Source organism: Canis aureus, chromosome 25 (assembly GCF_053574225.1).
Source record: "Canis aureus isolate CA01 chromosome 25, VMU_Caureus_v.1.0, whole genome shotgun sequence".
Taxonomy (NCBI): Eukaryota; Metazoa; Chordata; class Mammalia; order Carnivora; family Canidae; genus Canis; species Canis aureus.
Window position 1 is genome coordinate 25046301 of NC_135635.1, and position 16050 is coordinate 25062350.

Below are 16050 nucleotides of genomic sequence, written 5' to 3' on the forward strand. Positions count from 1 at the left end.
AGAGAGAGAGGCAGAGACACAGGCAGAGAAAGAAGCAGGCCCCAGGTAGGAAACCCGACGTGAAACTTGAACCTGGGTCTCCAGGATCATGCCCTGGGCTGAAGGCAGTGCTAAACTGCTGAGCCACCCGGGCTGCCCCTCTTGAATTTTTTTTTTTCCTGGAATATTTTTTAATCTCAAAAGTTAACTCTGGTTTCTTGGGATAATAAAGGGACTATTTTTTTTTAAAGGGACTATTTGATTAAAAAATAAACTATTTAAATATATTCTAAGAAAAATTCTAGTTAAATGTTAAAACATTACTCCCATCTAGGTGTTAAAAGGGTTAGTCTTGGCTGATCTTAAGGAAGCTGTTCTTTTCAGTGGAAGAGAACCTATAAATTTATCAGGAATAATGATAGACTAGAAATTAAAACCAGCTCCTTGCCTCACTGTTTTAATCAGAAATTTCAAGAAACCAGGTTTATAACTCACAGAGGGCTGGCACTTTTGTAAGTACTTCTAGTAGTCACTATATATTGGGGCTGGAGATGATAGGTATTTAACAATGGGTATCAGCTGTAGTTCTTCTGAAAGAATTATCTGAAGATGGAGTTTTGGTTGAATAGCCATGCCATTTTTACATGCTCCAGGTTAGATTTTGTGTGTTAAAGTAAGTGTGCTGATTGGACGGGTAGGCCAGTTTAAGTTGACAGAGTAGGTGTCTGCCTCTTTGGACAGCCATTCCCCTACTTTTTCTTCTATGACCAGCAACTCTGGTATGATACTTTTCCTCTTGTCCCTTTATCTCATCTTCTGGAGAAGAGTCAGAATCGCAAGTAGAGAAATCATTTAGGTTCATTTTTAAACCTTCCTAAATTCTGATATGCAGATATTTTCCAATATGTGAATTTACTGAACTTCTTTCTTTTCAGAAAGATGTGCAGATTTCCATTTAGCTTACAAAAATTTTACTTTCAGTGTCTTTTGTCTAGAATATTTAAAAAGTTTAAGTATAAAGATTAAATGTAAAGTGCTTTTTTATGCTATGCTTCAGTACTTTGAGGAAATTTAAAAACCGTGTACTTAAAATTGAAAAAAAAAATCATAGATAAGATATTTAAGTTTCTGATAGCATAAGCTTACTTGTATGTTTCTCATTTAAAACTTATATTTAAAAAATTCAGGTGGAAATGAGACATTTTGACTAAACATTTTATAATACATGTAAGTGAAATTCCCCTCCTAGCCTCTCCCTTTCTTCCTTTTTGCTTATCAGCAGGACCAAACCTATCCATTTCCACAGATTGGTCTTTACTTTTTTTTTTTTAAATGTAGCCTAGGTTTTTATTACCCTTGTTAATTTAAATATTACTTTTAAATTCTAACAATTTATTTCTAAATTCTCTATATATTTTATACTATATCTTCATGGGTAACTCAAATGTGCAGGACTGTTTGCCTTTGTGCTACATGACTCCAAGTTGCTATGCTTTGTGAATTATGCTTTGGTGAGTGTATTCTCTGTGCTTTAAGCAACCAGTCAGTAACCTTGCTGTTTTACATGTGCCTGCTTCTAGTAGTATATTCTGTATGTCTTTATCTCTTAGCTTTTATTTGCTACATTTAATCTGCTATGGTCCAGAAAAAAAAGATATTGCTAGATTTTAAAATATGTTCCTAAAATTATGTATTTTTAATTACTGTATGACATAGTATGGATATAGTCTATAGGGATTTCTTATGAGTCAAGTAAATAAGTTTTAGTACTTGGATATATAGCAGTTCTTTTGACTGTTGAGAGCGCTGTTTTGCTTATTTTCCAGCTCTCAGTTATGTTCTGAATAGCTGAGGCTACTGGTAAGTGACTTCTGGTTAAGTGAGCTACATTAATCTTATAGCCAGATGAGGCACATATTAAATTTTCCTTGCTTGCATCCAATTTTGTGTAATATGAGAGGCCTCTATATTTGGAGAGTCACAAGAGCTTCCCTTTTTTCCTGGGTTCTATTTCAGTGAATTTCCTTTCTCTGTTTTCCCATTTCTCTCTTACCTCTAAATTGATGATATTGATGTCCTTGAGAGAGAACGGGAGAATGAAACTTGGAAGAACTCCTGGAATTTTATTTCCTCCCTTTCTGTCATCTACATTTTTCTCCCTTTTCCTTAACATACATTTATGTACTTAAAATTCTCTCCTGCTGGGGTTGGTGTTCATAGAGTAAATAATCTTACACAGCGATTCTCTACCCAGTAAAGCTTGGTATTTGCCCTTCACATTTCCATGAATGTCTTAACCCTCACTGCTTATTCTCTCACTCTTCCCTCAGTCCCACATTCTTACTGATCTCTTGGACTAGGCCAGGAGTCTTTACCAGTAGCCTGGAATTGAGTAAGTGTACGTCAGGGAGATTTTGCCCCACTGAGAAGTAGTGGTTGAATAGAAGGGCAGGAGAATCCTTGCATCTCCCTGTTAATTTGCTTCTGAGTAGGAGATAGAGAGGAAGGAAGAGTGTGTTCAAATATCCCAAAACTTTGAGAGCCTTTTTTTCTCATTGAAAATCGATAAAGAGAGTGTTTGGATATTGTATAACATGATATATATGGGGAAAGGATTAGGAACTCTAAACATCTAAGAAAACTTTTAATTACAAAGCATGTATAATGTGTAACTAATTGGTAGCCTTTTGTTAAGGGATAGGATTCATATTTCATAGGATGAATATAATCTATGGGGATCAGACTTTTTAACAAACACATTTTTTGTACTTTACACATGGTCAGTTATATTTTCCCCCCTTTCTTTCTACTAGGAATTTCCATTTTTTACCTTGACGGCATTTCCTCCTGGATTTCTTGTGCATGTTGGGGGTGTTGTTAGTGCACGCTCTGTGAAGCTTTTGGATCGTATCCACAATCCTGGTATGTCCTTTAAAAGTTTGTTTTCAGTATTGCATTTACTTAAACTGTGGTTATTAAAATTAATTTTTATAATTAAAAAAAAGTCAAATCTAACTGAGAAATGAAAAAGAAAATATAAACTGGCGCATGTTGCTTTAAGTATTTGCAGTAACCCTAATGGAAAAAAATCAAATAAGTAGAAGTATATTCTAGTTAGCTTTTTATGTAAAGAAAGAAATCTTGATTAATTTTTTTTGGCCAAAGCATCACTTTGAAGGAATCCTTAAGTAACTTTTGAGTCAGCTCTTTTTCTTTGATCCAGGCAGGTAGCAAATTTTGCAATTTGACCATTTTCATAAGATGTTAATTCTTTTAACTAGCAATAATTCTCTGTAGGTTATTTTAGTAATTTCCTTATTCCTAAAAGAAGTATTCCTTTGAAATGTAATTATAAACATTGTGTAGTATCTAAGAATTAAAAAAAAATAGTTCTGTCTGTGTATTTTCGGTTTCTTTTCTGAAGCTATTTATTCTATATAAGTAAACAAATAAGAATGGTAGCTCACCTCTTTAAAACATGGGATCATGATCATAAAAGAAGAAAGGCATCAAATCAGTTTCAATTTCAGGCCCTTGGTTTAGGAATGCTTTGATGGTTTTTTTAAATCCCAAATACATGATAAATGTGGTAGAAACTTTCCATATGGAGTGTTCTTGCAGTTCTCATTGACTGGATTCCTAGTAATTTGCTCAAGTCATTTATTATTTTGATGATATACTTTCAAGCTGAAGTTATGTTACTGTTTTTATTTGGCATATATACGTACATATTTTTGAAAAATTTAAATTGTCACTTCCAATAACCTCTTCCTGACACTTGTACTAATAGCTACAAAAAGTAAAACTTTTCGAAATTATTTTATGCAAAACATTGCAGATAGTGATTTTGGGGATTCAGAACATTACCATTCTTTTAAATTTAAGAAAAAATGTAACCTGTGCCTTGTGGTTTGATGTCATTTCAGTTAATAATTCCAGAGAAACAGAATGGAATTTTTTCCAGAGCTGGAACGAGATTTTCAGAAGAATAATAGCTAGGATTATTTAACTCTTAAAGCTGAACAAATACATCTTTTAAGCATTAGTCTTCTCTTTTTCTTCTCTGGTTTATTATTTTTTCCCACTATTTCTTATTTTTTTCTGGTCAATTTGAGATCTTTTCTTTATTCTGTAGTAATTAAAGACATATTTAGATTGATGCCAGTTTAATGTATTGAGACATTAGAGACTTCAAGTTCCATATCTTTGTTTAGGAACTTGTATTATTTGGAAAGTTCAAGGAATTACTGAGTTAATATACCTGACATTAACTGTGTGGCCCAAGGCTTGTTGCCTGTGTTTCTTTGGCCTGTTGACTCAAATATTTTAATAGATTGCACCCACTGATAAGCTCCAAAAATGGTTTCAGGAATATATTTAACTGTTGGTGATATCTTCTGTTTACTGAAAACATTATGATTTTATTGTTGCTTCCATGTACTCTGAGTAAGCCATAGAGTCTGGGAGAACAAACAAGGGTGACTTAAAAAAGTTTAAGTAGAGAGCTGTATTTAAAATCCCATTACTTTTGACAAAAAACTCTTCTTTTGGGGTTATCATTCTTGCCAGTGTATTCTAGTGGTGTGAGAAATGTAAGAATCTAGGCCCAGGGAAGAAAACAGGAATTTTTATTACAGAATACATTTTGTGTATTGCAATTATCAGCTTATTCATTCTCTTACTTTGCTCCCCTTTTTGGAATATTTTTTTCAATTTGCATTTACAAATTCTCAGTTATTAATGTACTTATTTCCCAAAAGATTATGGGCATATAATATAAATGCTTTTAATGATACATAAATTATATTTTAATTTTGATTTATTTTCAGTTAAATACAAATCGACTATATATTCTAATGGTTTCATTATTACAGTATTTTGATGTAAATATCACATTCTTTGGGTTTTATATATGTATTATGCATAAAAGATTTTAAGAACGTTTTATTGATGTTCTTAATATTTCATAAATAATTATTTATGAAAAAGATTTAGTTTGTTGAAAAAAGCTGAATGTTAAAAAACCCCTCTAGATTAGCATCTACCATGATGATGATGTATTAATTTTATGTCACTGAGTTACTTTGCTGAGAGAAACTTATGATGAATCGAGATGCATGTGCTAATGTTTAAAGTGCTGTATTTGCACCTTCAAATGAATCTTGCAGCTATTTTTTTGTCTAGTGAATATGGGAAATTTTCATTTTACACTGAGCATAGAAGGAAAAAAATCTTATTTTAAAACCACTACCACCTGCTAATTATGGATTATTATTATTTCGAGTTAGCTCTTAGAATTTTCTCCTTTCTTAAATATTAAACACGGAAAAGAATGGAGTGGTTTTAAAAATCAAGGTCATTATCTTAAACAACTCAACTTTAGTTGATATTAGATTATTATAGCATGCTCCTTCTTCTCTTTCTATTTCTACTTCTTATTAACTCTGCTGTCTGTGTCTTTCCAGTTCCTGTCGAGTGGTGTTGTCAATTATGTTCTTGTTTGTAGTGTTTTTTTTTTTTTTTTTCCCTACTATTCTGCACCTAAAACTGATCTACTAATTTGCTGTTTTGAACTCAGCCTTTGTCGGAATTATGGGTAACACAAGATCTTACAAACTGCTAGACTGGAATAGTTTCAATTCAGGTATTTTGATGGTCATTCAGTACTACATATGCTGACAAAAATTATGGCAGCTCAGTGAAGTTTTTAGAAATGTTTTAGATTAAATAGGTTTAATGTCAATTCAGTTATACAGATAAATTCTGCAGTACATGTGTTACAACTCTTATAGTTTCCAGGGAAATGCAAATATAAAAACGTGTTAACTAAAATGAATTAACCAAAACCATAGAAATACCATAAATTACAAATGGCTTTTGTTAGGTGATTAACTTTCAGAATACTAAATTTAAATTATATTTATTACATTTTGGGCAGTTTTTTCATATTAGGTAAATGACATAGACATTAACTTTACGATTAAAGAAATATTGTTAAATATATTGTGTTAAATGGCTAGTTTGATAAGCTTAAAGTATGTTTAAATGTTAAATTAAATTTGAATATAATATATTTAGTAGTCTATAAATACTATAGAAGTATAACTATTACCATTTTTATTTATAATTCTAGAAGTGTTTCAAAATTTGGTAAGTAAGAGCAGATTTGGGGGGAGATTAACAGCTTTCATAAGCTCCCTTCCTTCCCTTTCCACATAAGAATATGATTTTTCTTTTTAAGTAATTTTACATATGGATATAGTTTGTAGTTTTAGAGAAACTTAACTAAGGTAAATTTACAGCTGATGATGTGGTTTAGAGTCAAAGCCAATTTTTCTTTTTGGTAAAAGTATATTTTTTTAATATAACTATCTAAATTTTTGTGCTATTTATTTTTGGAATTAAATAATAGAACCATTTTGATTCAGTATCAGGAGCTGATATTTTGCCTAAAGGATTTTACCAGTATATCTATTTACAGAAAAATAAAAACACCAAGAGACTCAGCATTTTAGATAATATCCCATAATCTTTTCAATATTGTAAACTTTTTTTGTTCTTAGGAGTCCAGGATATAAGTTCGGATGTAAGTAATGCATGTTTGACTATGAAGTATCTCATGTACATCATGCAGATTTACCTAAGTTTAGTGTAGTAAACAATCTGATCAGTTCTAACCTTTGCAGATTTAGACTGACATCATTTGGTAAGTCTTCAGGGAAATTACCTCTATCTCCTATCCAAGTTTTTGCCAGTATGTTATCATATTGATTAGAATTAAAACAATCATTTTTAATGTAATGCGTTATACTTAGCTTTTAGTGAGAAAAATACCCTGCTAGATTCATTTAATAAAAATAAGAATGTATTTTTAAAATGTAGGCAGATTAGTGTATGGGCAGTGAAGAAGCTTAATTATGTAAGAAAAGGATATTGGAATAGACTGATCGTTAATAATATAAGTAGCTTAAATGTTGTCAGGGCAAAGATGTTTAGGGTGAGATGTGTGTTAGATGAGAGAACAGCCTTGGAAAGTAGAAAAGCCATTAAATCTTTTTTTTTTTAATCATTAAATCTTATAGGTATAATACTTTGTTCCCATAAGCAGAATTGCAGAATTTGGCGAGGAGAAACATGGTTGAGGAAGCAGTATATCTTGCCATCATTTAAAATAAAGTCAGGTAGTAAGTGTATGAAAAAAAGATGGATATAAGTAAACAATATTAAAATCAAAGCTGACACTTTCAGTTTAATGTTCTCATAGCTCTGTGCTTTTGACTGAGATATTAGAATCTTTATGGTAATGGTACATATTCAGAAATCAGGCTGATTTTGATATTAGGTTAAGAAAAATAATGTGATAGTTCTGAAAAATAATGTTAAGAATGTTATATTTGATAAATATATACCAACAATTAACGTATTCTTTTCTGTAATTAGGGAATAAATTAGCGATTACTGTCTTGTATTACCATAGAAAATCAAGAATTGATCATGTCAGTAAGAAAAATTATTGTTGATATGATTTTTATTAATGTTAGAAATTGTTCATCAATACTGAGTTTCCTGAATTCTCTGACACCATTTATTATGTGAGGTATCACCAATTTAATAAAAGCTTTCCAAGAGAAAGGAGAAACACCACTACCATATTAAATATATTGATTAATTATTTAGATATTTTTATTTCAGAAATATTAAAGTGTAGAAAGATATATGAAAGCATTTTTATCACACAACAATATTTCATGAAATATATATCATGCAAGCATCTACTAGAATCAATTTTGTGCCATGCACTTTGCTAGATAATAGGCATGCAAGGATGCCAGCCAGTCACTGTTTTCATGAAGATCATATTCTGGAAGGTTAGAAAAAATAAGTTGATGGTTTATTGTGTGTTGTGGTGTGGTGTGATACAAGATACAGAATTAAAGAGGAAGAAGGTGTGATTAACTATGTGGCAAGGAAACTTGGAAAGGTAATTCTTGAGTTCAGTTTGAAGGATATATAAGAGATTTACATAGATACAATTTTCAGGGGCGCCTGGGTGGCTCAGTGGTTGAGCGTCTGCCTTTGGCTCAGGGCGTGATCCTGGGGTCCTGGGATTGAGTCCCACATCAGGCTCCCTGTAGGGAGCCTGCTTCCCTCTCTGCCTACGTCTCCACCTCTCTCTGTGTCTCTCAAGAATAAATAAATAAAATCTTTAAAAAAATAAAGATTTATTTTTCAGACAGTATATTTAGAAGCATATTGTTCCATCCTTTGAATGTAGTTCTGAAACTTCAGGTGTACGTTGCAAAACAAGACCCTAGCCATTACCTGTTTGATGATATTTACGTAGTTACTCCATACCTATTGTTTGCCCTTGAATATAGAATGTCTTGGTTAATTGAGCTGTGTGTGTGTGTGTGTGTGTGTGTGTGTGTGTGTGTCTCCCATTTGCTCCTGCTTTGCTGTCTTAGGTTGTGTTAACTATAGTGATAGAAAATATTTTTGTAAAGCAGGAGGAAGAAAACTCAATTACCTGAAAATTTATTTTAAAGTTACAGTATTACCTTTTCTTATCTTGCTTCTATGTTATTGTCCTGGTAACAGACTTCACGACAGACAAGATGAATCTTCTACTAGAAAGGAGGAAGCAGGATTTGCAGCTCTGTGTGTGACGTGCCAGGAACAGGCTGCATAAGAATAAGACTGCATATCCCATAGTCACATTTGTTTTAGATCATGATTATAGGATGGAGAATGGATTTAAAGACAGCAAGACAAGAGACAGGGAAGCTACTTAGTTGACTGCAGTATTCCTGGCCAGATAGGTGATTTAGGATTTGGTGATGGTAGGAGAGCTAAAGTTTATAGAGCACTTACTGTGTGCCAGGCACTCTTCCAAGTGGTTTATTGTAGTAGGTTATTTAATTCTCAAAACATAGATATGAGGTAGGTATTTTTCCTATTTTGTGGATGAGCAAAACGAAACAATTTTCCCAAAGTAAGATACAAACTTGTTGAGCTATACTGTGAACCTAACTACTCTGGCTTCAGGGCTTATACTCTTAACATAAATTTATAAAATATTTTAAATGTGAAATCATAGGAGTTGGTAATTAGTGGAATGTGGCAAGTAAAGCAGTGTCTTGGCAACTTTGAACTGAGAGAAAGAGGTGGATTAGGATTATCCCACATAGCTACAAGTCTAAAATCCCAATGAGTAGTTGAATCCTACGTTTTAGAAACCCAAGTCTGTTTGAAAATTGAGTTGTAAAAAATATTCTAAGAGTAAGTTTTAAAAATCATAGCTCAGTGTTTCTCAGATGGCTATGCTTTTTTTTTTTTATTCTTCTGAATTTACCACTGAAAGTATTTCTGCATAGCCTATGGTTATAACTTTTAATTAGGAATAGTCTCAGTGTAGTTGAGGAAAACTTGTTATTCTTTTTTCATGTACGATGCATGTGAGGTTAGCTATTTTTTCAGGAAGTCATAAAAGGAAATATGAAGAAGACATATAATGTGGTTTGAAAAAAAATAGCTTCCAAGCTTAGACTTAAGCTTAGACTTAAGAGTGAATGGTTTACTTAGTGGACAGCTTGTTTGAAACTAGGTAACTTTCCTTTGTTTTGAGAATATTTTAGAAAGTTTTATTTAGATTGTAAATTTAAGGACGTATTTTACTTACAACTTTCTCAGTCTTACAATGAATGAGTTTTTGCTAGTATTAAAGTCTTACAATGAATGCATTTTTGCTAGTGCTAAGCTTTACTTGAGTGGTCTGAATTTAGAAAATGTTACTCTTTTTTTGTTAGTTATCTGAATTCTAGTTGTTTAGAAAATTTACCTTCCTTTGGGGGCAAAAACCAATAAAACCAAGAAAATAAGTATAATTATTACATTAAACATACTTAATTTTAACAAAGTGATTAGCAGTTTGATAATCCAGATTTTTTTTTCAGTTTTAAGTAAAAATCTTTTTATTCAGTGGATGTTTGTGGTGTGCCTACCATGTCTTAAGTATGATGTTGGGGATTGGGAACACAATTGTTCCCAGACAGCCTGTTTATATACCTAATCTAGGTTATTTCTTATACTATTTTGCTGTGCTTGCGTGCGTGTTTGTGTGTATGTGTGCATGTGTGTAGTAGTTAAATGGAGATAGGCTTTCTTAGAACTTGAATTCTACTGATGATCGCAGCAGTTATTTTTACCACATCTGGGAGGTACTCATGAGCAGATGTGCAAAACTAAACCCAAAGTAGTTGGTTTTAGCAGCTTTTGGTTTTAAGAATTTTAATAAGAGTTTTAGGAGGTAGATATATAGAGTTCAAGAAGACATAAACATAGCCATGTATGATGTGCGAGCTTCTCTGTATATGTAATACAACATATAAATGTAATAATTTTCTGTCTGTATATAATATAACTGGATATTGATTACTATCCATTCTTTATTATTTGTAAAAAGTCAGATGTATAATTTTCTTACTTTTGAAATTTTGCTCTCTATATATCTAATATAACTGGATTTTAATTACAGTATTATGTGACATGTAAATATAATATACAATCTATATATAAAGAGGGAAATCTCACATATAAGGAGGAATTATATATCTGACTTATTTTATAAATAATGAAGACTTCAGTTTGATCTAACATGGATTATATCCCAGTTACCATCCTAACATCCCAAATTATTGCAAGTTGGTGTCTTCTCTGAATTTGCATATCATTTCCTCTGTGAATGGACTGTTCTTCCTAAGTTGGTGTTGAATCCCCACCTAGTTTGAGGTTGTATACATACTTAAATCTGAACTAATTTCTTTTTCACTAGGGGAAATTTATCTTCAAAAAGTTGTTTTGTGTTGGAATAATACTATAAGGTGTTTAAGAATGTGGCTTTCTTATGCTGTCCTTTAATGAGATAGATTATCACTGTACTAAAAATGTTTATTTGAGCTCAGTTAACACTTTATCTCTTCTTATTTATTTAAAAATTAGATTGGATATTGTCCATTTCCTTTTTTTTTTTTTCTTTAAGCCAGATTCAAAGATTCTCAAGGGCAGAATTCATTCTTCTCTTCCAGAGCTATGTAAAAATAGGATTAAATTCAAAATAGGATTAAATTCAACATTTAGGGAGTCAGGGTTTCTTAGTTGCAAGTGTGTTATTGCCTAAAATCTCAAAGAGATTCAGTTTTATAAAGTCATATTATGTTGAATTGTTCACTTCTTTACTTTCTGAGATATAAGCATTTACTTCCATTTTAGGAATCTTTACCAGTTTCACTTGCACTTCAGAAATAAGATAAAATGTTAAAAAGATGGCAAGATATCAAGCTATGGCCATGCTCTAGAAAAGTAACAGTAGTAAAATGAATGAGTTGTGATGTCAGCCCAAGTGTGCAGACATTACCTCTAAAAGAAGCATTAGTGAGGTATTGATCTAGAGCTCAGTTCATGACTACGAATAAAAGGATATATTAAAAGATTTATGGGGCATCTGACTGACTCAGTTGGTGAAGCATGTGACTCTTGATTTTGGGGTTGTGAGTTTGAGCCCCAAGTTGATATAGAGATTACTTTATAAAAGAAAGATTTGTGATATTATCTATGAGGAGTTTTGACCCATAGAAGAAAAATATAACATTGTATGAAATATAGTTTATAAAATAAATAAATTTTAGTATCTCCTAAAATAAGATCTTTTTAAAATTATAAGTAATTCTATGGATTTTTGGGAGGAGCATGGTATTTTAGAGAAGAAACGTTTTTCTTGCATCTTTGAAATGTTGATTAATTGAGACCTTCACATCTCAGCTGTATATCCTTCAAATGACTAAATTGTATCCAGTTTTATGAGTGGCATGTATAATTGCCATAAATTTTTAAGCCAGACTCTTTGTTTTGCCTTTTACAGGAGTATGGTAAATCCTCAGTTTTGACCTCTGGAGAGTGAATAAAACAATTCAAATTCAACTAGTGTGTTTCCTAGAGGAATACAGTTAACAGTTGTTAAGCTTTAAAAATTCCACTATAGAATTAAATACTGTGATATTTCTGAATTTTCAGTTATAGTAAGTTAGGCTGAATCATTACTGTGTGAATATTCTCTGGCTAATCTCTGGCATAAATATAATATAGGTTTTGAACATAAATTTAATTTTTTCTAATATTAAATAAATTGATTATTCTTAATTTTATTTTAATTAAATAACCCCTAAATTTAATAGCCAACAAATTCATCCTTTGGCTTCTTGCTTACAGTTATAGATAATTATTGTTAATTCAATTCCTAGTTTGTGATGAAATGCTCTTTACTGTATGCTTGCCTTGCTTTCACCTAGAATCTAGGGCCATTACTTTCTGTAACCATTTCAGTGAGCTGCCATAGTTTTCAGTCTGTACTGTCACCTGATCCAAGCATGCGCCAAAATATCCACTGTTTCTGGCTCCTGTCTGCTGAATCTGCTTTGCAAAACCCTTTGTTCTCTGAGCTTTTGCTTAAGCCAAAAACAAAATTTAACAAATTCTTTGGAGTGTGGACATATGCCATTTGCTTCCTTAGCTCCCATGTTATGTAACTTTAGCTTTTATTAAACTTGTAAATACTTTATTAAATACAACAATGGCATCCCCATGTGCAATTGTGTGGCTCATGTGTCAAAATAAAGGCTGCTTGTGACCTTGTCAGAAGAGTATGAATGCTCCACTTGCGCTGCATTCAGCTTTTTGTTTCGTTTATTTTTTTTTTTAAATCAGCCACTTATTCTTTCATAGTGTTTGGTTTAATTATCTGATTATTTTAAGTGTTATACCAAGGTAAGTTTGATGTAAATAAACTTTGTATTCTATGTGGTTATATGTATTTCATAGTAATTATTACATACTTTTCCATGTAGACATGCTAGCCATTTCTAAATAAATATATCCTGAACTTAAAATAAGTAACTTCCTCCATTTTTTAAATTAGTTTAAAAAACAATGTCATGGATCACTTTCTGTAAAATTCAATTTAAAACAGAAAGGCTGCCATGTATTACTTGTGGCACAGATGTAGGAGAATCTAATATGAGAAAATCTGTTTTTATAAAAGCATAGTATACAATTATTTGCTTTAGCAAGTAATATTTTAAACTTCCAGAAGAGTTTAGAAAGTAAATAGCAGGTCCTACTAGTGTTTTTAAAGAAAAGCAAAACTTTATTACAGTTTTTCAGGGAAAATAGTTATTTTCTAAACTGAGATAATATTTCTTTTATTATTTATGATATCCATTTTTAGAGAATCATAAATAATTTGATAGATTGAGCAACTTTTAAGTTTTTGTCTTATGGTAAAAATTCCCTTATTAGGAAAGGAAGATGTTAAATAGATGCCCAAATTGTTTTGGAACCATATGTGCCTTAAAAAGAGAATGGATTTGAAAGTGTATTTGTGCTGTTAATGTCTATATTTCAGGGGGAATATGAAGAAATTCTTTAGCATAATAGCATATGTGCAATATAGGGTTACCTAATTGTGTTACACATTTCTTAATTCATAATATTGATTGCTAACACCATATTGTAGTCTTTTCTATTTCTCTTCTTTATTTTATCCCGTCTTTGGATCTTTTCCTCAGTTTCCTAGAGGTTGCATTTCCTTGTTTTTTTTGTTTTTTTTGTTTTTTTGTTTTTTTTTTGTTTTGTTTTGTTTTGTTTTTCTGAAAGAAAGTTTTAGTGTAGCTCTGTCTTGGATCCAAAACTTTATTACAAGAATTGACTGGCATCATTTGTAGCTCTGGCTATTATCTCTTCATTTCTCCCTTTTGCTGATCTCCTCCCTGTGGAGGAAACAACATTACATCATAGGAATGTCAGCTATAACAAGCTTTTTAACCTTTCTTTACTTTGCTGTCTTCAGTATTTTACTAGTGAGTATAATTCTACTTTTTCTTCTTTTTTAAAAAACATTTTGAAAACTGGATATGTACTGAAATTCAAAAAAGAAAGTTTATGGATTGTTTGATTTTCGGTTTTAATAGTGCCTTCTATGTGGAAAATTCACAATAAGAGGTTAGCATCCTGTTTAGAGTTAGATTAAGTTTTTTCTGTCCCAAATTGCTCCCAAATGGAATTGGCCACAAAAAGAAACAAATTAGGATATGCTCATTATAGACTGTTTCTGTTTTTAATGTCTTTGCTCATAAAATGTTACTATAATTTGCAGCTGCTGTTCACCAGTAGTTTGCCGCTAAATGCAAGTGATTAGGAAGTATGTGTGCCAGATGCTCCATTTATAATGCTCTATTACAAGCAATATTGGACTCTTCTGTGGTAATAAAATGCAATGCTGTGATTTTAAGGCATTTTCTTCATTATAGAACCATATATGAAGTTACAATGTACTAACTGAAATTCGTCCTTATATTTGGTTAGTTTTCATTAACCAAATTATTTGTGTTAATCTTTAAATGTATTGTTTTTTTTTATTTTAAATTGGCTAGTCCCTTCATTTCTTGTTACTTTGCTTTAGGACTCACAAGGATGGCTACATGGCTTTTTCTTTTTTAACATTGACAAACTGTTGCCTTGTAAGACTATAGAATATAGTGGGTTATAAAAAAAAAATAGGTCCCTGGAAATGAAATCAGAATTTTAAATTAAATTTATGGGTATGACTCAAAATGTTCTCTGAGCGAAGTGAGTGAGACATAGATAGACATAGAATATCCTCTCAGTTTAGGATTAGAATCTGGAAGCTCTGTGTTGACATTTTAAGTTGCATCTAATGAAATACATCCCTCCCTATAGATGTCCCCTAAAGTAATAAAGCAAATAGAACTAGTTGGCTTATTTTTTATCAATCAAGTTTAGAGTGTTAAACTTTTTCAGAAGTAACATGAAAATGTTAATAAGCATTTTGAGAAATAACATTTTAACATGTGAAGTTAGATTCAAAATCTGTTGTAGACCAGTATGTCTTTGCCTTCCAGAGTACATTTATTTTGAACATTTCTTTATCGTATAGACAATGTGCTATTGAGTAGTGAACTGATTTAAAATTTATTTTTCAGATGAACCAGAAACTCGAGATGCGTGGTGGGCAGAAATCAGACAAGAAATAAAATCACATGCTAAAGCATTAGGCTGTCATGCTGTAGTGGGCTACAGTGAATCAACTAGCATCTGGTAAATGATAATAACTTGATTTTCTAGATGCTGTAATTTACAGATTGTCATCTGAAAGGGTAAAAAATTTATGCAAGTATAGGAAAAAGAATTATGGAAAGTAAACTTTGGAGTACATTAGACTGGGGTCCACATGCCATTTTTACCAGTTAATTGCTTTGAAACGGGAAAGTAACTACTCCTCTGAGCCTCCATTTATATGTTGAAATGGGGATAATAACCACCTATCAATTAAGACTATTGAATAATTAGATGAGAATTGATACTGGCACATAGCAAGAATTAATTTTAGGCTGACTTGACTTTATGACCCCACTGACTCCTTCTTCTGGAATATTTGGACCCTTGATGTGTTGTAAATGAACTGCCATTTGTCTTTTAAAGTTTTTCTGTAAACTCTGTCTTCTTTTACTAATCGTAGCTTAATTTTCTCTTCCATCATCCTTCCTAGCTCTGCCAAGTTAGGAAGGGACTTCCATACTCTTACTCTCAATTCTTTTCTCTTCTACCTTTCATTTGAACCACCTCTCTTCCTTTAAAGGCCTTGCCATTCTACAGTTCAGACTTTTCTACCTCCAAGCATTCTTATGCCTTTCTTAATTCTTTGCTATCTCCTGCAGTTGAACATGATTACCTTCCAACAGCTTGACCATGTGCTTTCTTATTCTCAAGTCCTTCTCTTTCCCCCCATTTAACTTTCTGTATTTTTTAAAGATTTTATTAATTTATTTGACAGCACAAGTCGAGCAGAGCGCCCAATGGGGGCTCAATCCCAGGACCCAGGAATTATGACCTTAGCCAGAGGCAGATGCTTAATTGACTAAGCTACATAGGCACCGCCCTTAACTTTCAGTCACATTTTGGACCTCATTATTGCTCAAAGCTGTTCCCTTTTAAAAATTT

At 31.9% G+C, this 16050-nt stretch overlaps 1 protein-coding gene across 23 annotated transcripts in view; it reads left to right on the top strand.

Annotated features, from left to right (window-relative positions):
* C2CD5 (C2 calcium dependent domain containing 5) overlaps positions 1–16050 on the top strand; it is a 102042-nt gene that overhangs the window by 42889 nt on the left and 43103 nt on the right. For 12 of the 23 annotated variants that reach the window (XM_077870751.1, XM_077870752.1, XM_077870756.1 and 9 more), the window contains 3 exons: positions 2793–2901; positions 5558–5623; positions 15033–15147. In XM_077870751.1, coding sequence (XP_077726877.1) covers positions 2793–2901; positions 5558–5623; positions 15033–15147 — 290 coding nt within the window. The remainder of the gene's footprint in view (positions 1–2792; positions 2902–5557; positions 5624–15032; positions 15148–16050) is intronic. The other 11 variants (XM_077870757.1, XM_077870767.1, XM_077870769.1 and 8 more) reach the window with 1 other exon arrangement.